This window comes from Uranotaenia lowii, chromosome 2, assembly GCF_029784155.1.
Source record: "Uranotaenia lowii strain MFRU-FL chromosome 2, ASM2978415v1, whole genome shotgun sequence".
Taxonomy (NCBI): Eukaryota; Metazoa; Arthropoda; class Insecta; order Diptera; family Culicidae; genus Uranotaenia; species Uranotaenia lowii.
Window position 1 is genome coordinate 16,364,515 of NC_073692.1, and position 25,716 is coordinate 16,390,230.

General features: G+C 38.9%; 1 protein-coding gene across 1 annotated transcript in view; it reads left to right on the forward strand.

Moving 5' to 3' along the window:
- The window catches only part of LOC129741099 (uncharacterized), a 25,619-nt gene extending 6,765 nt beyond the window's left edge, over positions 1-18,854 (forward strand). The window contains exon 2 of the mRNA XM_055732801.1: positions 18,172-18,854. Within this exon, the coding sequence (XP_055588776.1) occupies positions 18,172-18,475 (304 nt within the window). The 3' untranslated portion in view covers positions 18,476-18,854. The remainder of the gene's footprint in view (positions 1-18,171) is intronic.
- The last annotated feature ends 6,862 nt before the right edge of the window (positions 18,855-25,716 follow it).

The window sequence follows — 25,716 nt, forward strand, 5'->3', positions numbered from 1 at the left end:
AACATCGCTCATGTGTGATAATGCACAAGATTTTAAAAATAGGAAAACCACCTTATTTGAAAACTTTACTAATCCCATTAAAGAATTCTCGAACTGGAAATATTGTTATCGCTTCGCATAGTTCGATTTAGTTGGAATGATATTCCCCTCGATTTAAAAACAATACAAAACAAATCAGAGTTCAAAAGGTGTTTGCTGGAGGAATTCGTGGAACGATTAGTTATTGAGGAAATAAAACAAAACAACCTACCACACTGAACAATTAAAAAGATTGTAATCTTACGTTGCAAGAATGAAATAAAGAAATAATAAAAATAAAAATAATGGACTGAAAAAGATGGCTTTGGTGGAAGACAAATTAGGAAAAAATTTAAAATCTTCGAAATCTTTCGAAATAGAAAATTAAAATGTATGGTTAATTTTAGTTCACATGTTTCTTTATACGAACACACTTCTTGTTGTTGTGATAATTGGAAAATAATGTCACAAACAGTCTAAATCTCACAATATGGCAAAATAAGGATCAACTACAATATTAGGAACACTTGCCCTACTTTATGTTTTCCAAAAATTTCAATTGTTTCCAGAACATTTATACTGCATCCTGTTAAACACGTTTCAAACAGTCTTTCTCCAAGAATATAAATTTTCACCGATATGCCGAAATCAATTAAACGGTGGTTAACTTATCTTAGATTTCAATTATATTCACCAGAAAGGCATTTTTCTACCGCTTCTGGTGAAGTTATTCGTCAGAAGCGTCAAATTAACACTCATAGAACTCTAAAGGACAGAAAATCCTGGACGGATTAGAGTTAACTATACGCGTTTATATTTTGACAAATATAAACAAGTAATATTTACTTCATTCTTTTTACATGACACGAAGAGAGTGTGTTGATGTTCCAAGCCAGACAAACTCGTCTGGTCAAAGTTTATGCATGACAAAAAAGTCAGGCTATAGAACAAAAATAAATGCATAGCAATAGTGAACGTACAAGTAAGCGATATTGATTGAACGAAAACGACCATCCTTCAACTACCATCAGCTTCGTTTAAAAGCTTAACATTATCCTCCTCGAAGATTATCTTTGACAAAAGTTCCCGCAGAGCGGCTTCGATCGAGTGGCTTCTTAGTGAACGGAAAGTTAAAATCGTTTCCTGAAACATGCTAAATTGAGTTGTTATCTTTTCTATTAAGTAGTTTCACGCATCCAAATTAGAAGAAACATACTTAAGCTGACAAATGTTCAGTTTTCAAAAGGTTTGCTTTCAGAGAAGTGGACGATCGTTGTTTCGAATTTCCGGGTACAACGACGGACGGTTATTAAACTTGACGGTTATAAAACACTCATAATCCCAACATAAGAGGAGTTTTATGTGACCACGCATCACCGCGAATGTACCTTATAATCAACCAGTACTTTTAGTTCATTTTTTGCTCTCCTACTGACACATTTATTTATTACTTCGTGAGTTTAAAACTGTTTCCATGTTCATCAAACCCTTATGCCTCGAAATAAAAGCGCCAAATGGTTCAAAGTCCAGCGCCCAAGTCTTAAGCCGTTTTAAAGAAACAAAAAAAATGAAGCCTTTTTCAAGCGAGTTGTAAACAAAACAGCAGACACAAAAAATGTACAAATCTTTCTATTTCATCTCCATTGAGGAGGACCGAACCAGTAGTTACAAACTTAAGGTCAATGGGCCGAAAGTGATGATCTTCACCGAGATGTGGGCAATAATAATAACAGGGCTCGAGGGGGCCCGCCTCTTTTTTGCACCAAAAACCTGACGACGAGCGACGGCGGCGGCGTCAACGGATGTGTGTTATGTTGGACAGTCGGTTCGGTTCACAAATAGACACATCATTCCAGTGGCACGCGTCGGAGAAGATGCAAAGTAAGACAAAGAAGCTGCCACATGAGGTAACCCTTAAGAAAAACCTAGCCCCACCCTTCCCCCTTCATATCTTAGGCGTTGATGCTTAAGCGGTATCATTAAGTGGCGCTTAGGCTCATTTGTGAAACACGAGTGGTCACTCTATAATGGCCCCGTTTAGCCTCCAGTTGATTAGGTGGTATCGTTAAACTGTTCTGTTGTGTGTTTCCTATAGTGTTAATAACAATAAAGTTTTCATCGACGCTGTTTCGGTGAACGCTCAAGAATTATCGACACATAGCCAGCAGGTGATTTAAACACTGAGACCCTTGAACAGGGTTTTCCGTACTTTGGAAACTATGCTTAATGTTGTTCATCTCTGGCATCTTTGTTAGTCAACATTTAAAACAACCAACAACATGCATGATCAAGTTTATTACTGAATTAACTGTTTTAAATCACATTGTAGGGTAGCAATGCATATGTGCATTGCGGCCACCTTCTCTCAAAATTTCATCTTCGAACTTAAAAAACCGACCATATACAATCAAGATTACACAAATCTAGATCTTTTCGATGCACGTTTTTTAAGGAAAAATTTAATTTATTGTACACCAGATCTGAGTTCGACTGTGGTGACGAGGCTCCGTAGATCGCCTCTACGGGCAAGTACCCTTTGAATTCAAGAGCCAATCCCTCGCGTGATGAATTTCTACCAATTGACAGATCCCTACAATGGTCCTTGGGTAGCTCGGCTTCTACCATTGACGCCTATCGACATGCTACGCTTGCTTATTCAACAACATAGGACTTTCATCTCCGGGACGTAACGTCGGTCGCGCTAATTCCCAACATCAACGTCATCAGTCGTCCCGGCCCTGAGTTTGTTTGTAGCCTAGGGCTCCTCTAGCCTTTGAGTTCAGGCAAGTATTCCCCTCCTGACCGTTTCCTCCGCCTGATGGTTCCTTCCCTTCCAGCGTTTGAGGCTCTAGCTCTGCGATTGAATCTTATGATTCAATCACCATGTACGACCAGATTGTCGGGGGTATGAACTCCTGTCTAGCAGATTATCTGCTCACCAGCTCTTGTTCCTGCTACGACGTCGTCGCTTTCACGAAAACATGGCGGAACGACCTTACCATCTCGAGTCAGATATTTGGACTAGAGAACGTTGTTTTTCGTTGCGACCCGAATAGCAAGAAGAACACTGAAAGTGGAGTTTTAATTGCTGTTAAATCCAATTTCTATGCACTGCTAATTGAGGAGGACTCCTTGCACGACATGAAAATTGTGTGGACCCGCATCGATCTTGGCAACCGAAAACTCTTCGTATGCCCGGTATATTTCCGGTTTGAAGTAGTGCTCCAAACCATGGTAGCTTTTTGTTCCCGGATCCTGTGCACTCTACATTCTCGGCGCGTTTACACATCATACTAGATTCCCTGAGTACGGCAACTTTGCGTCAAATTAACAGGGTTACAACCGAAAACGGCCGTCATGTTGGATCTCTGCTTTGCTAGCGATGGGTCTCGTGTTCCGAGCATTTATTTGGCTCCTGCTCCGTTCGTTAAGGCAGCCCAGCATCATCCAGCTTTTCTGATCTCGCTCGAGGTCACTGGATTGTATGCTTCTGTCGACTTTCCTATCTCGACTTCAAGAAAGCGGATTTCGATGTCATCTCCCATATCTTGGTAACCATCGACTGGGAATCTGAACTCGATATATTGAATCCCAATATTGCGACTGAAATCTTTCGCATATCTTAAATTACTTTATCGAACGCCACGTGCAAAAGCGTACGACACTCCCAGGTTTACGAAAGAACTACGTCGACTGAAGACGGTTAAGAGATGTGCCCTTAGAAATCACCATAAATAGGCTAAAATCCTCTCAAACTAAAAATGTATATCGAGGACTAGCCAGTAAACGTTGTTTTCAAAATTATCTTTTTCGAGGACAACGTAACCTCAAATCCAACGCAAAATCGTTCCGGAAGCATGTCAAAAGTCAGCGGAATGAATCTGGTATTCCAACTAAAATGTTGCAGTATGGCAACACTGCGAACTCTGATTGCGGAATCAGTGATCTCTTTGCTCAAAAATTCAAAATTTCAAAAAGGGCAAGGCACTTTCCATTTTGAGCCAATATTTCCAAAAACCTGCATTATTCTGTGAAATATGTGTAAAATAAACAATACATGCAAAATTGACCAAAAAATTCATTAATGACCAATGTAAACGCATTGCCGATGTAATCAAAAGGAGCTAGAAATCAAGATACGGGAACGTAAGTGGAGATGGATTGGGCACACGCTGCGAAGAGATGAAAACGAGATTTGCAGAGAGGCGCTTGACTGGAATCCAGATGGGCATCGAAGAAGTGGCAGGCCCAGAAGCTCATGGCGGGCGTAGTCTTTTTTTTTATTAGTTGATCACCCAGGTGGTATATCCTTTTACGGATTGCAACCCAAGGACCACGTCCCCCCAGTTTGCATGAGTGCAATTGGACGACTCATGATACTATGTACCCCTACGCCATACAGTCCACCTGGGGCCTCTGGTCATATTTCCCATCCGGACCTGCAACAAAGGCTATACCCGTGATGGGAAGACCATACTCGCGCAAAGCGCTCTACGGCAATACTCGTTTTCAAACGTCCTACATCAGCAATCGTCATCCACTCTTTGTCACGATTCACGACTCCCGAGACAGCTATCCATTCGCCGCTACTCGTGACTCGAGTCCCACATTCGGTCTCTTGCCACAATTTGAGACGTCTCTACCCGCCTCTCCTCGTGTCTTGAGGGCCCTCTTTCAGTACGTCTCTTGACCCAATTCGAGACGAGAGCAACAAGCCTCTCCTCGAGTCTGGAGATATCCACACATCCAACCATTTCTCCGGGGATGGGATGGGACTTATCCTGAGGCCCATCCACTGGGCGCCACATGGTACGGTACAAGGCCCCTCTGTCCGTCGTGAGTCGATCGTATCCGCTATTCGGGACCAGGAACCTCCCCAAAAGGCAGATCGATCAAAACCCGCTCGAACATTTGGTCGTCCCGCATATCGGGGTCGCGACTACCCGATACACGTTACGACCCCTTCCTCTTGCAACTGAGCACTGGTACCAAGGTACCCATTCGCACCACGTTTGTGCCACACTCGGCACGCAGCTCGTCGGCGGGCTGGCTGCACCAAGTGTGACGTGTAGTTCTCTCGGCCGTACGCCTACAGGTGATAAGTCTGTACACACGTTTCCACTCTGCACCACGGGAAGGTGGAACTACTTCGCAGAGCAAGGCGGCGTAGTCTAGCCTCTGTAATTCGCACAGTTGACGAAAACCTTGGCGCAGGCTCGGGATTGCCAGCAGTGGAGATCTTTAATCTCAGCCCTATGCGTCGGTCAATCGGCGCCGGACCCTTAGGTAGGTAGGTATCCGATTTTTTCGTACTGTAAGCAAATTCTTTCCACCATAAACGGTCAGGACGACATTGATTTCCTTCAAAACCAGTTGAATCTATTCGCACAGTGGTGCGACATCAACTGCCTGCCTCTGAATCATAGTTAATGTGCAGTCATCAGTTTCTCACGAAGACGGCAACCTCCCAATACACCTGATAAGAACCCTCCCAATACACAAGAACTTCTTCCAATCGAAAAATATCGGACGATAGTTAAGCAAACCCGTAAAAAGATCCAAAAAACTGCAAGCAGCGAGAAGCAGTTCAAAGCAAACTAGTTGAAAAAAGTAGATTAGGTGACGGCAACATTTCTGCGCGAAGTACTTCCTAGGAGATGAGTCCATTGCGCGGGTGGACCACATCAATGCAAATGATCTACGCGTAATACTTGACCGTAAGCTGGAGTTCAAAACACAGACGTTTTACGTCATCGATAAAGCTTCTAGAAGCCTCGGATTTTTATTTCGAGTGGCCAAAGACTTCAAGGACGTGTACTGCCTAAAGCCAAGCTACGAACATCGATGTCATCTCATAGACGAGCCATTTTTGTCACCGATCTACTGACATCGCGAATCGATTGTCTCAGAGGAAGCTTTTCCTCTTAGTGTAAGTTCCCATGGACTGAGAAACCAGGACCTCCAACTGTATGTTGCCATTCGATTGAATAACTACGGAGCCAATAGCGCTTTCATTGGTGTTATGAATACGTTCAACTGCTTTTCCGAGCTCTTCGACTATGACGTATTGAGGGATGTTTTCCGAAGAAAAGTCATAAGTATATTGAGAAATCGTTAGTTAGCTGTAAATGTTGTGTAATTTTTATTTTTTTATTTTAAGTCATCATTTGGGCCAATGTCTACTTGATCTGTTGATTGATAAAACAAATACAACAAGATCAATTTTGCATATGTAGAACAAAATTATAGTATTCTGTGTGACATTACAAATGTTAAAATTGAAAAAAAAAATTCCTCGAGATTCTAGCAAAGAGAAAAATTATTTCATTTGAGGCTATTTTGACAGTCAATTTGTCATTTGAAATTGCAATGATGAAGTGTGGAAATCGCTTTATATTTACGCCTCGGTGGGGTAAGGGTAAGCGTTAAAAGACGGTAATCGCATGTCCACTGATGGTATGGGTTCGAGTCTCGTATCGGTACTGGGTGTTGAATGTAAATCTTAAGTTATTCAGCTTTGATCGGCTAAGGAAGTTTATGTTCCTTTTTAATTTCAAAATCTGCTTAGAAATCCTCAGGCAACAGAAATTTATTAAAATAACTAGCTGATCCCATACGAACTTCGTTTCGCTTTCAATTTAGAATATGTTATGAACAGTTTGAATGAATGTCAATTTATGGGCATTTTCCAGAAGCAATTCCGAATGCATTTTTAAGTAATAAATGCAAAAATGTTGAACACTTTTATGTACGTTCACTTTTTCTATCGTTTGCTACTAAATTTAAAATCAGGAATCAATTGACCGTGCCAAAACACCCCCGTTTATGGATTTTCGTTTCGATGCGATACAATCTCACATGATTATTGCAAAGCAAATTTGACAGTTAATATTACCCCCTTTTTTGTCGTTTGATACAAATATTGAATTCAGAAATCAATTGACCGTCCTAACCCCAACAAACCGTGCATAAATTTCGACTCGATCTTTCCAGATCGGTGGCCGGTTTCCCAAATTTGATCTCTGAAATCGATTCCCCTTCCTTTGAAACTCCCGTGTGCTAATTTTCAAACCGATCCATTGCATAATAACGTCAATACCGCAAAAAAAACAGTGAATAGTTAATATGGACGTCCTTCTAGGCCGACCCCTGACCCAAAATTGAATACTTTGAATCAATTGTTCGTCCTTAATAATTTCTATGTGCAAATTTTCATCTCAATCCGATGTAAAATAACGTCAATATCACAAAAAATGCAAAGGTAATATGGATGACCCCTTTTGCCGGTCCCTCACACAAAATTTTATACCTGAAATCGTTTGCAAATCATTCAAAATTCTCGTGTACCAATTTTTATCGGAATCCGATGTATAATAACGTCAAAATCGCGAAAATAGCGAACAGTTGATGAGGACGACCCCTTTGACTTGCCCCTTATACAAAATTTGTTACCGGCAATCGATTGCGTGTCCCTCAAAATATCCGAACGCAAATTTTCTTCTCAACACGATGAATAATAGCGTCAATATCACATAAATATTGAAAAGTTGATATGAACGACCCCTTTTGCCGACCCCTTACACTGAATTCGACACCTGGAATCGATTGCTAGTCATTCGAAACTCTTGTGTACCAATTTTCATCTGAATCCGATGTATAATAACGTCAGTATCACAAAAATAGTGAACAGTGAATATGGACGACCCCTTTGGTTGGCCCCTTACACAAAATTTGATACCGGCAATCGATTGCCCGTCTCTAAAACCATCCGAGCGCAAATTTTCATCTCAATCCGATGTATAATAACGTCAATATCGCAAAAACAGCGAACAGTTAATATGGACGACCCCTTTGGCCGACCCCTTACACAAACTTTTACACCTGAAATAGATTGCTCGTCTTTAAAAACACTCATGTGCAAATTTTCAACACAATCCGACGAAAAATGACGTCAATATCGCGAAAACAATATTTGTCTTGTATGGACGACCCCCTTCAGAAGGGGTCATCCGAAGATCTGAAAACATTTTTCATCTTTCCTAGTCCTAATGAGCATCCATGCCAAATTTCAGACCTCTAGCTCTCAAGACGGCTGAGTCTATAGAGGACAAACAAACAAACAAACAAACAAACAAACAAACAAACAAACATACAGAAATTGCTTTTTATATATATAGATTTATTTAAAACAACGTCATTTACTCGTTATTTGGACAGATACCTATCTAATTTAGACATCTAGTGTCGTGTCGATTTTGTTTGCATTTCCATACATTCCAATATAATAGTAATAGTCATCCCATGCTTTGCCAAAGCAGTTTTCACATGGTTTTTACATACAGTTGCGTTCAAAAAAGAATGAAATCGCGTGAAGCTGCGCACCCACTTCCAACTTTGACAAGCTGCCATTTCTCTCACGGTTGATATTTTTTCATAAAAATTTCACACATTTTAGTTCAACTATCCAACTAATACTCTACAAAATTTGAAGTCTTTACAATGACGGAAAACAAAGATACAGCTATTCCCGTAAAAAAGGGAAATTTGGAGTCGCTTCACTAAATTTGCTGTATCTTAGACAATTTTCATTGAAAAATCTTGAAATTTGGTCCAAAGATGTAAAAATGTTTGATCTAATACCAGCCCAAGTTTCGTCATAATCGATGAACGTGATCAAAAATGGTGCCGGGTTGAAAATGAGGTTCATTATCGCCCAGCAGACGATTTCATTCTTTTTTGGACGGATATTTGTATGGAAAAAATCGTAATCCATGTATTCTTGGTATTTTCTTTCACAAAACCAAAATTTATCACAAAGAATTATGTAAATTGCTAAAAGCTTCTTTCGTACTTTGTTTCGAAAGAGAAAATGTTTCAACAGAGTTCAAAATAAGAAGAACAGAGTTTCAGAAATGACCTGCTAATAATACCGATAAAAAAATTTGATCCACAATTAAAGCGAATATTCTATTCGCTTTTGTGTTTGAATACCAGTTCTGTTGGAATAATTTCTGTTTCTAAACAAAGCAAGAATAAAGTTCCTATCAATTTTCAACATTCTTTGTGATAAATTTTGGTTTTGTGAAAGAAAATACCAAGAATACATGGATTACGATGTTTTCCATATAAACATCCGTCCAAAAAAGAATGAAATCGTCTGCTGGGCGATAATGAACCTAATTTTCAACCCGGCACCATTTTTGATCACGTTCATCGATTTCAACGAAACTTGGTTTAGTATTAGATCAAACATTTTTACATCTTTGGACCAAATTTAAAGATTTTTCAATGAAAATTGTCAAAGATACAGCAAATTTAGTAAAGCAACTCCAAATTTCTCTTTTTTTACGGGAATAGCTGTATCTTTGTTTTCCATCATTGTAAAGACTTCAAATTTTGTGGAGTATAAGCTGGATAGTTGAACTAGAATGTGTGAAATTTTCATGAAAAAATATCAACCGTGAGAGAAATGGCAGCTTGTCAAAGTTTGAAGTGGGTGCGCAGCTTCACGCGATTTCATTCTTTTTTGAACGCAACTGTATGTATTGATGAGGCGAAAAACCTAAATCTGTATAGTTCACCATGAAAATCTAATGTTTAGTAAAAATATACTACTCAGTGCACTAGAAAGTCGATGAATTATTTCAACCACGGGTAATAAGTGCTCTCCCAGTGATCTATCACCTCAAAACAGGTTAGTCGCTTACCGAAGGTCCAAAACACAACAAGACTCCATCGATCATGCGCTCGATGACAAACCATGAGGGTTGATGAAGTAATTAAACTTCACCGCCCCGATGAACAACAGCAAGGGATGGACGAGGGGGAAACCCGGTCTTTCTTTAGGTCGCCAATCCATCCACAAACTCTCGGTAGGTACCTTCATGCTCTATAGGAGCCGATGTGAATGTAGGTACTAGCGACGGGCCTGCGAAAGCTTCCTGCTACCCTTTCTACAGGCAATTTCGTGATGCTCGTGCGACCTCCTGGCTTCAACTCGTTCGTGTGGAAGGAAAACAATAAATTTAGCCACTCCGACCTTGGTCTTGGGATGCGGGGGCTGTCAGTTATAGTTCATGGTTTTTAGAGAAATTTGAAGAAAAATTAATATTCTTTCGATCAATCCAAGTGAAAATCGATTTCATCGACTACATTCTTCAAACTCCATAAAAACCGGGTACGAATGCTAGAAAAACCTAGCTACCTGTAGAGTTATGCAATAAAACACGAAAACCTGCTTCTTTCTCGAGAACATCCCAAGCAGTAGGTGACATTCTCGCGATATTGCAATGGTCGTGGGCCAGCAATGTTGAGCCATTTGTGCACATTTGCCAATCTTTTCCTTATTGGTTTTACTAGGCCTAGCTACTATCACTAGAAGAATCGTTGAGAAATTGGCGAGTTACACTCCAAGACGCGCCTTTGGCACAGTTGTCCGAAACGAGTTTGGGAGGTAGGTGAGTTGATGCGATAAATTTCAAAATGCTCCTTCGCAAATTATCATTTCTTAGTTTATGACAAACATTTTCAGTAACTGTATCCATTGTGGTTTAAAAAAACGGAGGTTTATTTTCGATAAACTGGACGTAAATATATTTTTTCGAAATAAAAGTGGTCCTTCAAGTTTACGAAGATATGTTTACCAAGACTGTTGTTTTATTAGGTTAAATTGTGATCAATACGAATTATTCAACATTTATTAACATTTTCTGAGTGATTTCCATAAAATATAAAACACAAACAAGCATTGACTCAACGAAAATAATTATCCTACTATTTATATGGAACCACCATCAGATCTCAATTATACTATGAAAGAAAACATTAACCGATCTTTGATTATCGTGAGTAATTATTAATTTATGGCAATACGCCCTGAAGCAATCGAAATAAATCATACATCGAGAGATCGATCCTGTCGAATGGCTTCGGTAGAAGGGATCCATAAATCATACCGTGGTAGATACTTAGCTAGTGTTTTCCCAAGATTTATGCACTCCACTTCTGCAATTAATGTCTACGTCTAAAGGATCGGTGGATAGGCGATCAGCGTTCCAGATAAACTAAGATGCACTTTTCCAGTTTTTGATCGACAAACGCTATTTCGAACCGTGGTGCAAATGCATTAAAGATGAAAGCCTAAAAAAGCAAGATGTATTCGGTAATGGTTAGAACTGGTTTTATCAAGTATCTCTTCGTCACTATCAGTTGCAAATTAGTTTGTTTTTTCAAAAACACTTAAATCACCAATCACCAATCTAACTACCACAGCCAGAAATTAAGTCTGAATCCCGAAAAATAACACTGTTTCCGCATTTTTAAACTATGTGAACTGAAGATCCCTTTTAATGTGAAATTGGCGCTCAATCTGGAAATGAAATTCAAAAAAATCTCAGTAGAACAGTTTTTGAGTTACGCTCCAAATAAAAAAAAAAAAGTACTGGTGCTTAAATTCGAATATCTCGGAATGCATAACACTCTTTTGAAATCTAAAATTCGCATATTAAAGGTAAATAAATTGGCTATCGATCATCTGAATTATTTTTGTGTATCATCAACAATGTTTTTGATATTAGAGACTTTGTGATAGAAAAATGTAGACTTAAAGGTAACATTTAAAAAAAATTCATTTGGCCTTATAAATCAATCTAAAACGAAGATTTCAAGTAGTTATTTATCAAAATCGGTTGGAAATTGAAGAAGCTATGGTTACTTTACCATAACAGTTATTTGCTTTTAGAATAATTTAACGAACCGCGATGTACTTATCATAGTATAGCAAGAATTTGTTGAGATTTGTCCAATCGAAGCAATCGATGAGACAAATAACAACATACACATAATTAATAAACAAGTATTATATGTAACCATAGAAACTATTAAGTATATAAGGTAGCGAAATTAGTTGAATAAAATATTCCAGTTTCTACCCTCACGTAGTAAAGTCTCTCCTTTCCACTACCCAAGTGCTGCATCAACAGAATTAAACATGGTAAATCTCACTCGCTTCAAGTCAAAATAAATTGTAAGCTTATTATAAGGTCATATGCCAAATTTTAGAACGATCTGAGCATGGGGTGGGTTTGGTTGAGTCTCATACGTGAACAGGATTTTAAGGTATTTTGTTTGGCCATGGCCAGGACCAGATGGCCCGAACCACTTCTCCTAACAATTCCCATCATGTTCAGATCAAGAGCTTTCTATTCATGTACCACTAGTTAAAATCTCATTATCTAAATTTTTCGGATTGCGGAACCGGCCAGATTGGCCGTTTCCGATGAACTTCATGACCGTCTGAACCATGACATTTTTTTCAATTTTGGAAGTCTCTGAGGTTCATTCCATGGTAGATTAGGGAGTGCGTACCTCAAAAACCGCTTCTGGACTGATTCGAGAAGTTTCATACCGCCGATTGAGTTTGGTGCCCAGACTTGTATGTTGTACTCCAAACCACAGCGAACGAGCGAGCAGTACAATGCCTTCAGAGTGGTGATATCGGTGGATCCTTTGGTGTTTCTTACCAGAAATCCCAGCACTGTTTTAGCCTTCGCTATGGTTACAGCAAGGTGTTCCTTGAAATTTAGAGACTTATCCACAATCACACCCAAATCCCGAATGGATTCAACTTTCTGAAGTACCGTGTTATCAGCTGTGTAAAGATGTGCGATCTCAACTCTGCTTCTAGTGAACGTTATAAGCTTACATTTTTTCAGATTAACTTCCATCGCATTTACTTGGCACCAGCACATAAGTTTATCGAGATCCTGCTGCAGTAACAAACAGTCTGAATATTGTGATATTGAGCGGTTCATTTTTAGATCGTCAGCGTAGAATACTAATTCAGAATCAATTATATCACAAAGATCATTCATAAACAAGTTGAAAAGTAGTGGACCCAGATGACTCCCTTGAGGAACTCCAGAAGAAACAGTAAAGTTTCGGGATTTGATGTGACCCTGTCGATCAAATGCAGTTCTGTCATGGAGATACGATTCGAGCCATTTTACGATCCAAGTTTGGAATCCCATCTTTTCTAGTTTGTCGATCAGGAGCTTGTGGGGAAGCCGATCGAATGCCTTCGCAAAGTCCACATACAAAGCATCTACTTGCTTTTTATTTGCGAGACAACCGCTGATAAAAGGGACATACACCATTAAGTTTGATAAGGTTGATCGCTTTTTGCGAAAACCGTGCTGACATTCATCAATTATGTGTGACGATACTGGGCTCAATGCGTTGAAAATTAACAACTCAAAAACCTTAGCAAGGCAATTCAGTATAGAAATACCACGGTAATTTTCAACGAGATGTATATTACCGGATTTGTGGATGGGTGTAATTGCTGCAGTTTTCTAAAGTTTTGGGAAGGTTGTTGATTCCAAAGACTTATTAAAAATCATGCTTACCGGAAGTGCAAGAGAATTACAGCATCGTTTGATGAACAGCGGGGGCAGACCATCAGGACCAGCGCCTTTCCGTTCGTTAACGTTTAGGAGCGCTTTGAATTCAAAAATGTCATTCCGACAGTCAGAGAACCAACAGAATCTTCGACTTTTACAAGCCAAAAATGGTATCGAGATGAATAATTCGATGACATTTTTCTGAGCGACTGTCATTACGAAGCTGAATAACATTTGCTCCAGGCGTTTAACATTTTTTTAAGGATGACCATCAATGTCGAGATTTTTTCGAATGCCATTGGAAAATGTTATGCGACTGTTACGATCCCGACTGTCTTTTGGATGACATTTGCATCAATGATTCTGACTATCAGCCTCATAAACACAGTTCAACAGATGTTGGGAACTGTGTCCAAAACGCAAATTTTGCAAAACGACCTCCCGCACGAGGTTCGGACTATTTAACTGCGTTTGATTTAAAAAAATTAAAAATATAAATTTCCTTAAATCAAAGCAATTGAAGGATGGGAATCTTTAATTAAACCAAGGTACCGTAGTATAGTTAAAGGAAATCTTTCGATTGCTTTGATTCAGTAGGATTATTCAACCAAGTAGGCTCGTAATACATAATAGAGAAAAAACGCGTGTCGGCGCTCCACCACACGCCTATTTACTCCGAATCCCTATACTCCTCAGTCTCTTTTTCAAAAACACATAAATGTTGTTCATACAGCCTTTGAAAATCACCTTCTAAGCTATTAAAATCAAACCTAAGAATGAACTTCTAAGTCATGGGTGGCCAAACCATGGTCCGCGGGCCACATTTCGCCCTCAAACGCTAATTTGTGTGCATTATATAATTGTACTTACAAAATTGAGCAAGGTAAAAATATTTATAAACTCCTCCTAAATCGCAATTTTTTTTAAAAAGTTTTTCAAATCTTTTTTTCAAAATTTGGCTTTTGAAATTTGGATCAAATAATCATTCGTTATTTTGGAGGCAGTAAAAAGTCGCATCATAGGTCTTGAAAATCTGTGAGAACTATTCAACGTTAAAATTTATGTTTTTTTTTTCCTTACTTAGGATCAATTTTTTTCTGAAAAGATCAATCCAGAATGCAAATCATTTTTTTTAAATCGAAAAACAAATGGACCAAGAATTTCTAAGGCTACCAAAAATAAGTCCATTTCCAGTTTTCCCATATTTTTTCTTAGCAGTACTTCTTAACAACTGCTTGTTAAACAATTTTCATTAATATTAATAGTTAGATCAACATATGTTGCATCCGCAATATTTTACGCAAGAAGTAAGTTAAAATCGGCGGAGTTAATCTACTTTAAAATTGGATTGAGGTCAACAAATTTGAAGCTCATCAAAGTTGAAGCATAATTTTCGAAATTGCTAAATTGTTTCTTAAATTTAAAAGATTCAACTATACATAGTTCATTGAGTGCTGGAAGATGTTGTAAAATTATTAATTGTTAGATTACAAAATCTGTAGAAGTTATAGCGATTTTCCAAAAAAAAAGATTTTTAAAGATTTGTTCTGTTTTTAAATTTTTCTGCATATCTACTCTGGTATCTCAAACATAAATTGAAAAAATGTAATGTAAAATGTAAATGAAAAAAAATACTTAAATTTGTTTTGGCTAGCAGACAAATCTCATTTCTAAAATTTGGTCCGCCGGCTAAGAAACACCAATAGGCCACCCATGTTTTAAGTGTTTCTACTTTTGGTTGGCGCCTTTCCGAAATGGTTGTCTAAATTTAACGATCATCAACCCTCGATTCGTTTTGATTTTGTGTGACTTTCAATTTATTTTATTTAATAGTCCAGCCACATAAAATGGCGTGTTTTCCAGCAATTATAAAACATCACCTTTGAAATAAGCATAATTTATGTTGGGGCTCCGGTCCCTTCGTCCGTTTGAGATCGTCAATTTATCGCATGGTTTCGGCTGGATATGGATGTGGTGAATATTCGTTGGGCTTTGCACCTTTATAGCTTAGCGGTTTAGTGTCAACCTTTCGAAGGTGTTTATGACGGTTTAATTAGCGACGTTGTCAAGGGATGTCTTTTGTTTTTAAGGCCATACTCCAGTGATGTCTATGCAGTCAGCAGTCAATAACAGTTAAATCAATAAACGGGGAAAGAAAAATCAAGTTCTGTATTAATCAAAATGGTTAAAATGTTCTATGAATAAAGAAAATTAGAAATAAAATTAGTATTAATAAAAAAGGATAGTATGCAAGCTCCGGTAAAGCTGAATGTCATCCGGAAACTCTGGATCAATGCAATTCAAATCATTGATATTGATCGATATGAGAATAATCAATAACAGCGTCTGCAAAATGATCGATTTGAGTGATCTCTAAATAGAAATAAAGCATAGATTACAAAGTAGCTCCAATTAAATACCAACCAATAAACCAAACATACCATAATTATATCTACAAACATTCGAATCTGAACACAAGTGCACCTTCTGCTGTTTCCGATCGAGATCAAATCACCCAAAAGTGGTCAAATTATCTTCCCGTAATTGCCAGCAATTTTCCACTTAGTCGGTAGTGCGATCGTAGCATTTTTCCATGGCACCCAATTATCCGATCGGGCACTTTGGTTGAAGCAAACACTTGACGCGCGCGTGGCTTGGAATGGATTAAGAAAAATTGCCCACCATCAATCGTTTGCGCAAGCTGGTGAGCACCAAAAAAAACGAGGTACTGTCCTGTGAAGTCAGCTCGGCGTCCATCTGGCATCAGGGTCCACAATCTGTGCAAGCTGACAGACCTTTTGAGGTCCTCCTTCACTTGACGTCGCATACCTTCGACTTGCCAAACCGCTTCCAGAAGCCAACTCATCCTCCAATTGGCAAACAACATTGGAATCCAATGTTGGGTAATATTATTTATGAACACTTTTAGAGGCGATCATTCATTAGCGCGCTAGATTACAGGCATGGGTATAATGGAAACCGTACTTCCGAAGTGCGTTCGTCCAATCGACAAAGAGTTACATCCTCCTTACTTAAAATAGACGGCTTAGGGTGGTGAAGCGCTTTGAGAAAATTAAACTGAGTCGTCTATCTGAAGATCGTTACCTAAACAATCCATCACCTGTCGTTGTTTCAATTTTTTGAACCACCCCATCATCACGCCGCTGCTGGATGGATGATCAGATTACACCGGGACATCACTGTTCATCGCTTCTTGGTGCGAAAAGCGCGGCAGATAATCAACGCGATCAGATATTTTGGTCACGATTCTTCTTCGCCTCGGCCTACGCTTCTTGACTACTTACTTCATTGTGCTGCTGCAGGCAGGATGCGCTACCACATTAACGCCTCCGCGCCACGAGATCGCTATGAGAACTTCGCACGCCGGAATATTGCGATCCATAAATAGGCTGTACGGTGGGTATCGCTTACAATTCCCAATGCCCAATGCCTCGTCATCACATTCAACTCAAAGCGATTTATGATCGGATATCTCTCGTCTCGTTACCTTGGAGATGTTCCGTCGTACCTAGTACACCTGATGAGGCAGGCATTCCTCAGAAGCTTGTGACCCGCGCTGATGGATGGATCGATGGATGTAGGTCAGGAGGGACGTGACAGAATTCAACCCGTTTTATGGATAGAATTGAAATATTGATTGACATTGATAGCGAATCCTAATAAAGACATTGAATGAAGCAAACACAGTTTCTATCGATTTGAACAGTATTATATCGTTAATTTGAATTTTGTCTTTTTGGATAAGGATTTGTAACTGGTAGCCTTTAATCTTTAAAACTGTTGACAAGACATTGTAATCGGTTGGTTACAAATTGTTTGATTTTCTTAGCTTTGTATTTTTAAATGTAAGATACTAGAAAATTCATGTTTTTTTGTGCGTCTCACAACAAGATAGCACCACAGTAGGCTACATGTAGTCTTCTGGCTGCTGTCAATAAACAGAGGAGGAAATGCAGGAATATTTGGAAAATGAAACGAAAAAATCCAAAAAGGAAACTGGCTTTCGTTTTCCGTCGCTCTTCTGTACCAGGTGTCCGTGTGTGAAGTCATAGTTTGCGTTTTGTGTTTGTGAACGTCCTTGGAATTCACCCGAATACCGGTGTGTCTTCGGCACGGGTCTGCCCGTCATTTGTTACGGACTCAGTCGTTGCAGGCGTCTTCCTTCATAGATTTTTAATCGATCTGCTCACAAGAGTGCCCCGTATCCGGACAGATGGAGAAGGGAAATACCTCTTTATAGTCTTTAAAGTATAGGGATCCGCAGAACACGAGAACGGTGTTGATGATCCTTTACGATAAGGCGCGAGACCACAAGGATCTGCAGGCCGACCCGTGAGAGAGCCAACCGACGTTATCAGGTGAATTCCTTAGAACGTCACAGACACTAAACGGAAACTATGACTTCACACACGGACGCCTGGAACAGAAGCGCGACGAAAAACGGAACCAAGTTTCCTTTCAGGCTTTTTCGCTTAATTTCTCGAATATTCCTGCTTTTCTTCCTCTGTTAATCGCCAGCAGTCTACACGTAGCCTACTGTGGTGCTATCTTGTTGTGAGACGCTCAAAATAAACATGAAATTTCTAGTATCTAACATTTAAAAATACAAAACTAAAACGAAAATCAAAAAAATTGCTACCAACAACATACCTAACATATTTGTGAACAATTATTCCATTTGGCACTTTTCTTCCCAAAATTTACAAAGTTTCATTTTTTTTGTTGCTTCCAGGTGGCTCCTGAAGCTGTTCTGCTTCCTTCAGTCGGCGCTGCTGGCCTGGGGCTACTACCGTTATGCTCATCCGGCAGTGTTGGAGAACGAAGCCCAGGAAGCCCTGTTGCCAGATCATCTTCGGAACCATCACTATCGGACGCCCCGAGTGGCCAACGCCCTGGCCCGCTTCAGCTGGTTCGGTCCGGGTGAGGAAGTGGTCTGGGACCGGCATGCCAGCAAGATCTCGCGAGCCGACATCTACAACGTGCTGACCCACGCCGGATTCGTACCGCGACGATTCCACAACAATTTCAACCGTTGACCGAGTCACTATCTATAAGAAATTTAGGCTATTTTATAATTATACCGGTAGAAGGTGTCTCTCACTCGTTCTTTTGAAAAATGTAAATATTGTACGGCATTTCAGACTGAATTTTTCCTCCCTCGTGCATCGATTGGTCCGGGAAGTGGGCTACGAGTCGAGCAACCGGACAGATTCGATGGAATCGGTGCTTCTCAGTAATTATGTAGTAAGAAAGTCTCCATTGATGTATATTTAGTTAATAAAGTATACCCAGGCGAGCTTCTCAGCTCCAATTGTCTACAGTGCAGTAACCCAAATGAGCTAAGAATAATGACCAGTGTGGTGGTCTTTTGTTGCATAATTTGTCGGAATAAAACGAAGAAAAAAACACGCTAATTGAACAAGATTTCAATAAAAAAAAATGCGAAAAAATATGAAACAATAAAATTGAATCGGCAAATCCGAAACAATCCAGAAGCCAAAACATGGTTTTGAACAAAAGCAAAAGAACATAACGGCGAACGTCAGAAAGCCCATTAATCAGAAGAATGGGTTTGTTTTACAAATCTACAAAACGCGGCGGCAGCGTCGGCGTCGTCGTCGGACGCCCATTGTAGATGGGCGAAAAGAGAAAAAAATAAACTAAGGCACTAGGCGCCAGACCCGGGTCAGCAATGTTGTTTTACTACTTTTTACAGGCCGGGTATTTTGTTGGTTGCAAATTTGAACGAGTTAGTGTGTAGTAAGCTTATAACTACAAACAATTTGAATAGAGGTATGCGTCTTTCTCCATGAAGGCTCTAGCTAAGCAAATTTCAGCCGGTACTTGGGGGTGGTCTCTGAGATACTTTGTATCTGATAAGCTTCTAGAAAAAATTCCCTGAAGGTAAAATTATTTGGAAACAAATTCCTATGGATTTAAATATTCATTAGTCAAATATTGAACGTGTCCGTTTTTGCATGTTTTGCATATCCTTAGGTCGTTTAAGAAGGTGCTGTTTCATAATCGCCCAGTACTTCTCGATGGGGCGGAGCTTCGGAGTGTCGAACATTTTCGGCACGAAATTCATCTTATCGTCCACATACCACTTCAGCACGTCCTTGGAGTAGTGGCATGAGGCCAAATCCGGCCAGAAAATTGTTGGGACGTTGTGGGCTTGCAGGAGAGGAAGCAGCCGCTTCTGGAGGCACTCTTTCATGTACACCAGTCCGTTCATCGTGTCCTGGGTCACGAAAGGCGCACTCTGCTTCGTGCACGTGCAGATGGCTTGCCAAACCAGGAATTTATTCGCAAAATTGGACATCTTCTGAGTGCGGAAATGCTTCGGAACGCTTATCCTTGGCTGTGAAAAACAGGTTGCCGGGGATCTTTTTGAAGTCGGCCTTCACATATATTTCGTCGTCCAAGATGCAGCGTTCAACTTTCGTCAGCATGTTGAGGTACAATTTCCTGACACGGGTTTTGGCAGACTTGTTCTGCTTCTCGTCGCGATTAGGAGCCTTTTGACCTTGAACGTTCGAAACTCGGCCTTAGTTTTGGCCTTCTGGACAAAACTTCGGCTTAGGTGCAGCTTCTTAACCACATCCTGAACGGAGGCGTTCGGGTTTCGGTTGAAGGCCCCAACTACGCGGTTGTGATTTTTGGTGTTGTACAGAATACTCTTTCCTTCACTGAGGAGCTTCCGATCGGTAGTCAATCGTTCCTCGAACCGCATAATCACTCGCGACACCGTGGAATTCGCAATTCCTAACGTTTTAGTGATGGAACGATGCAAGAGATCCTTTTTCTCGTGATGAATGCGCAAGATTTTATTACGCACGAGCTGTTCTTTCGAGTCCATCTCCGCGAGATTTAATCACAGGACTTTAAAACTTGCAGAATGTAAACAATGCACTATAAACTAAATCCACTCAAATTTTCATTAAATTCTAGCCAACGGTTAAAAAGTTAGAGCAATTTCATAGTGTGGCAATTTCATAGTGGACAACCTTTACATGAACCAAATCTCTGAAAACATACCGTAAACTGGGGGTACTTTGATCACCGGGGTAACTTTGATCAACATGAAATTTTTGCAGATAATCATCATTAACTAAGCAAAAAGTTAAAATATCTGGAAACTGTTTACTACGTTTGAAAGCCTATAAATTTAGTTACGAATAAGCTAAATTTGGTTTTTATTAGAAGATTTTTGATATTCCTAATAATGTAATTTTAAAAACTTAAAATATCTGGTTTTTCGAAGGCTCACAAACAAACATCTCTCCTGATCAAATTCAAGCATTTAAGAGCAAATGGGTTGTTTCATGTGAAAGTTCAACTTTTTTCTTTGTTTAGGTTTAGTTTAAGTGTTATTTTTAAGGTCATTTGGTGATAATATTCTTATATTGGAAAAAAACGGTGTATTTCCATGAGAAACCCCATATAGTAAAAATGGCTAAAACCCTATCAAATGGTTCAATTTGAAGAAAAAAAATACATGAGAACAGTGCGAGGACCTTGGGAATTGCATGAAGGTAAAATTTTATTTGTTTTTTAGGCCAAAAAAAAAAATTGAGAAATGTTTATAATTTTTACCCCTAGATGCATGCAGCAACATGGTCCATCTTTTGACTATAAATGTTTTTGAAAAAAAACGTTGAAAAACTCAGTATAGTCCTAACAAAAATTACTGTTATTAATGTATATGCTTTGTGTGCTTATTGGCACCATAACAAAAATTTTGAAGATGTTGCGGTACTTAAAAACCATAGTGATCAAAGTTACCCCGAAACTCGAAATCTGGTTTTGTAACAAACATTCAATTATTACCACCAATGTCTTTTGAATTTACTACGATCAATGATCATGTTTGATACTCCTCACCTCAGTAATGTAGGAGTCCGGCTAGTTTAGTTAAATTAGCAGGCTACGGTTTTCACCTTTCTGATCATGTCATATCAACCCGAGACGTTCAATAGTAAAGAAGCTAAACCAAACTGAAGCGTCTTTCATTTAAACGGCATCCTACAATTTTTCAGAAGTGGGGTTGAAGCAAGAAGAACCCGGTCTGGAAAACCCCGAATTCTCGAAAAAATATTTTTGCATGGATCTCCCGTGAAGCTGAGAAAATACGAGGCGTTCCGGATCTGTCGGAGAAAGCTGAAGGAGCAGCTTTTCCAGGCACCGGCGCTGTTGGACGACAGGCGGTGCTGGAACCGAAGATGCCGGATGATCGATTTTCCTGCTTCCGGACGATGGAAGGATTCCATTGGAAGAGTTCAATACGGAAGTTATTCTAGCTATTCTAGAAGTTCTCGTACGACAAGGCGGACAGAAACGATCCGGATGCTGTGGTAAGAGCTAGATGAGTAGCTGTTCCAGGCACTGACGCTGTCCAGATGACAGGTGGTGCTGGAGCCACAGATCGCGGAGTCCTTTTTCTCTCCTAGTCGACGGTCCGAGAAGCTGGAGGCGGAATTCACAGATGATCACTGCAAAATAAGGAGGTTCCGGAAGATTCTTTGAAAAATATGAATAGTGACTTTACTTAATTAAAGTAAAAAGCGATTCTATGATCACAGGGTCAGTATAAAGATTTGAGCGTTAGATTTCTAGAAAAAAATGTGGTATAAAATTGGAATTGAAATTTGCTATACCGACATATATTTTATATTTTTTATAATACATCGAGGACGATGAATCTGTCAGGATGGCCGAACTGTACACCCATAGAAGAGGTTGCAAAAATCCTATGCCTATTTAGCAAATCTCTGTGCCGATAATGCGCTGAAATGTGCACTGTGCCGAAGACGGTATGTTTGAAAAACCGTAACTGGCATAAGGACTCGGCTCCCAACCAAAATGATGACCACTACATTCAAGAAAAAACATTTTATGGGATTTCCTTCCTATTGGATAATTCATCCCAGAAACAAGAAAATAAAAATTAAAACCACAGCGCTGTGGTGAGAATCGAACTCAAAACACCAATTGTATCTTCTTGCCAGTCCGACATCCTAACCAGTGCACTATTCGAGCTTCATGCAGGACCAGGTATATTTGTCATAGGCTTTCTATTACCGATCAATCACAAAAAAACATACAACGGCGGCTTCCCGGCGTTTGGCCTCCTTTCAATGCATTCCTTTGTCTTAAGATGGAAACGGGAAAGGGAACAGGAGTGAAGGAACGGGAAACCCATTGTATGAGAACTGTGCTTTGCTTACTGCCTGCTTTTACATACACGCTATATATACACAGCTGCTGAAGCCGGGCAGCTTGGCCGGTGTTGTTTGCCGGTGAATTGAAGGAATGTGTTTGTTGTTGCTTTTGCTACATACACACGCACAGCTTAGCCGTGTTTGCCGGTCGATTGAATTAGAAGGATGTTTTTGTTGTTGCTTTTGCTACATTCACACGCACAGTGCTCGGTTCGCTGGCTGCCTGGTGTTGGCCGGTATTTATTTCCATCCTTCTTCGGCTTGTGATGCGATGGGGAGGGACGCGAAAACGTTTTTATTTTGTTTCATTCAGACATACGCAATTCGGTTGCGCTGGGAGGTTAATGCCGGTGGGCGCAAATCGAATCAGTGCCGGTCGCGTTATCTTCTTGTACCAATGATGCTATGAAATTGACTACACGCTATTGGCACAGAGGCTGAATTTTGGGTGTAGGAGTCCGGCTAGTTTAGTTAAATTAGCAGGCTACGGTTTTCACCTTTCTGATCATGTCATATCAACCCGAGACGTTCAATAGTAAAGAAGCTAAACCAAACTGAAGCGTCTTTCATTTAAACGGCATCCTACAGTAAGGGTTTTAAAAATTTTATATATTACGAAAAATCATCCCCTACCAAAATATTCAAAAATGAATGAAAAAAGTGATCAAAGTTCCCCCAGTTTACGGTACTTCCCTTAATTGAAAATGTCCGGACGACGCACGAGCTTACGAATAGTACTACGAATAGTACCTTTTTAACCCCTTTTTCCCCTATATTTTGTAAAAAATCCAGAAAAACACTGATTTGGACTTGAAAATTTTGAACAAAAAATAGACCTATCTTGTGTTATTTTTTACGAGGAATCAAATGAAAGCTGTTTGAGCCACTGCACGCATCGAGAAGAGGAGTTTTGACTATTTTACCCTCAATTCCCCTTCAATTTTTCAATTATTTGAGAAAAAAAGTTGTTCAGACTTGAAAATTTGGAATAAAATGAGATGTATCTTGTGTGATTTTTTCTGAGAAGTCGAATGAAGGCAGTTTAAGCCACCGAACACAGGTATAAAATATGAAAAAGGCGATCAAAACTATTTTGTGCTGCAACTATGCGTTTTAAATCTATAGCGTCTTCCAGAAAAATGACCAACATTATAAGGGCTATAAAAATTGATTAATCCATCCGGCAGAGAGTTAGAAAAACTAACTTGTTTAATATCTATTTAGAGTTATATTGTCTGAGAAAAGTTTTTAGCTTGTATCAATTCTTGCAACTGTGCCATTACTGTATCAGTAATCGTTTCAAACTTAAGATAATGTAATATAAAAATCATCTTTTTTCAGTTTTTTTCAACCTAACTTTTTTGCCAGTGATTCATATAAAATATTTTGTAGAGAGTTTTGGAGATAGTAAAACTGCACAATTTTGCTGAATTTACTGTAGAAAATGTTTGAAGTTTGAACGAGATATCTTAAAAATATTTAACAAAAATAGTTCTTCTTGAACTGGTTATATCTTTGATTTTTTTTTATTTCGAGAAATCGAATGAAGGCTATTTTAGCACGCATTGAAAAATGGAGTTATGGCCGTTTCCCCTCCATTCCTCAACATTTATCATATATTTCTGAAAAAGCATGTTCGGACTTGAAAATTTTGAACCTAATATTACTTACCGTCAAACGGGGCATCATGCAACAGCGGTGTTAGATGCAAAATTAATATAACACCACACCTAATCAATTTTTAATTTAATGTATTGTAATAATGTTATCTTTTTATGATAACAAAATGATGATGACATAACTCCTCGCATCTGAAGCTAGTTTTTTAAAGTTATTTATTTTTATATAACATTTGAAAAATAAAGCAATAAATGTATAAATTTTAACATTTTTTGATGGCGTAAAAAACATTACCCAGTATGACGGATTGGCTTGATAATATTGCCTACAAACTTTAAACTGGTTTCCTCATGCTATACCAACACTGTTGGTTCAAAAATATATTTTTTAAAAAATCACTCATTTTTTTTAATAAATATTTTTACAATTCAGTTAGGTGTCTGGGGTAAAATGCAACAAAATGCAAATCAAAGAAACACCTTGTAAATCTCGTTTCCATGTGCTGGAATATGAATGTTTTGCATCACGCACTTGTGAACATTGAAATTTCATTCATCTAAACATTTATTTTCATGATTTCAGCTTGTAGAATTTTTCGTAGTATTATTTAGCCCCTAAATGTATGCAGCATCCTTATTTTCAGAAAAAATGTGGAAATTAGTTTTAACAGACGAAAAAATTACTGCAATTGGTGTTTTCATGCGTAATGGTCTTTAAAGCATCGCAAATACATTAAAAGCTATTAATTTTCATACGTGCTCATAAGATTTATTATTGAAATCAAAGTTTGTTGCAAGTTACCCCATTTTCTAAGGAGGGTGAAAATCGCATGTTTTTAGAAAATTAAAAATAACTAAAGAAACCAATAATTTTTCTAACTACGCCAATTTCATATCACATCATCCTTAAAACTTTTGATGCATAAGGGGTTGGGTTAACTGTGAATATAAGTTTTTCAGAAGCCATTGAAGTTGAAAATTGTTGCATGTTGCCCCAGTTGACAGTATCTTATGTGATTTTTTTTTTAAATCAATTCCCCTTCATTTTTAATAAAGTTAAAAAAGCATTTTCGGACTTGAAAATTTTGAACTAAATTTGACTTATCTTGTGTGTTTTTTTTTAATGAATTGAATGAAGGCTACTTGATCCATCGGAATCATCGAAAAATGGAGTTATGGCCGTTTTAACTCTAAATTCCTCGACATTTTTCGAATGTCGAGAAATTTCCGGGTTTTAGCCAGTCGATTCCGACAAATCTAAAAGAAAGAAAGCCCTATTACACTACATACAACAATCATAGACGCAACATGAAGAAAAACCAACCGCTCCCGGCCCAACGAATACTGTTCCCGGATCTAAGACCTCGTTTGGATTTTCGTTACGACAAATTGTTGTGGATTTATCATCAAACTTGTAAAAAAAAGTATTTTGGTCAA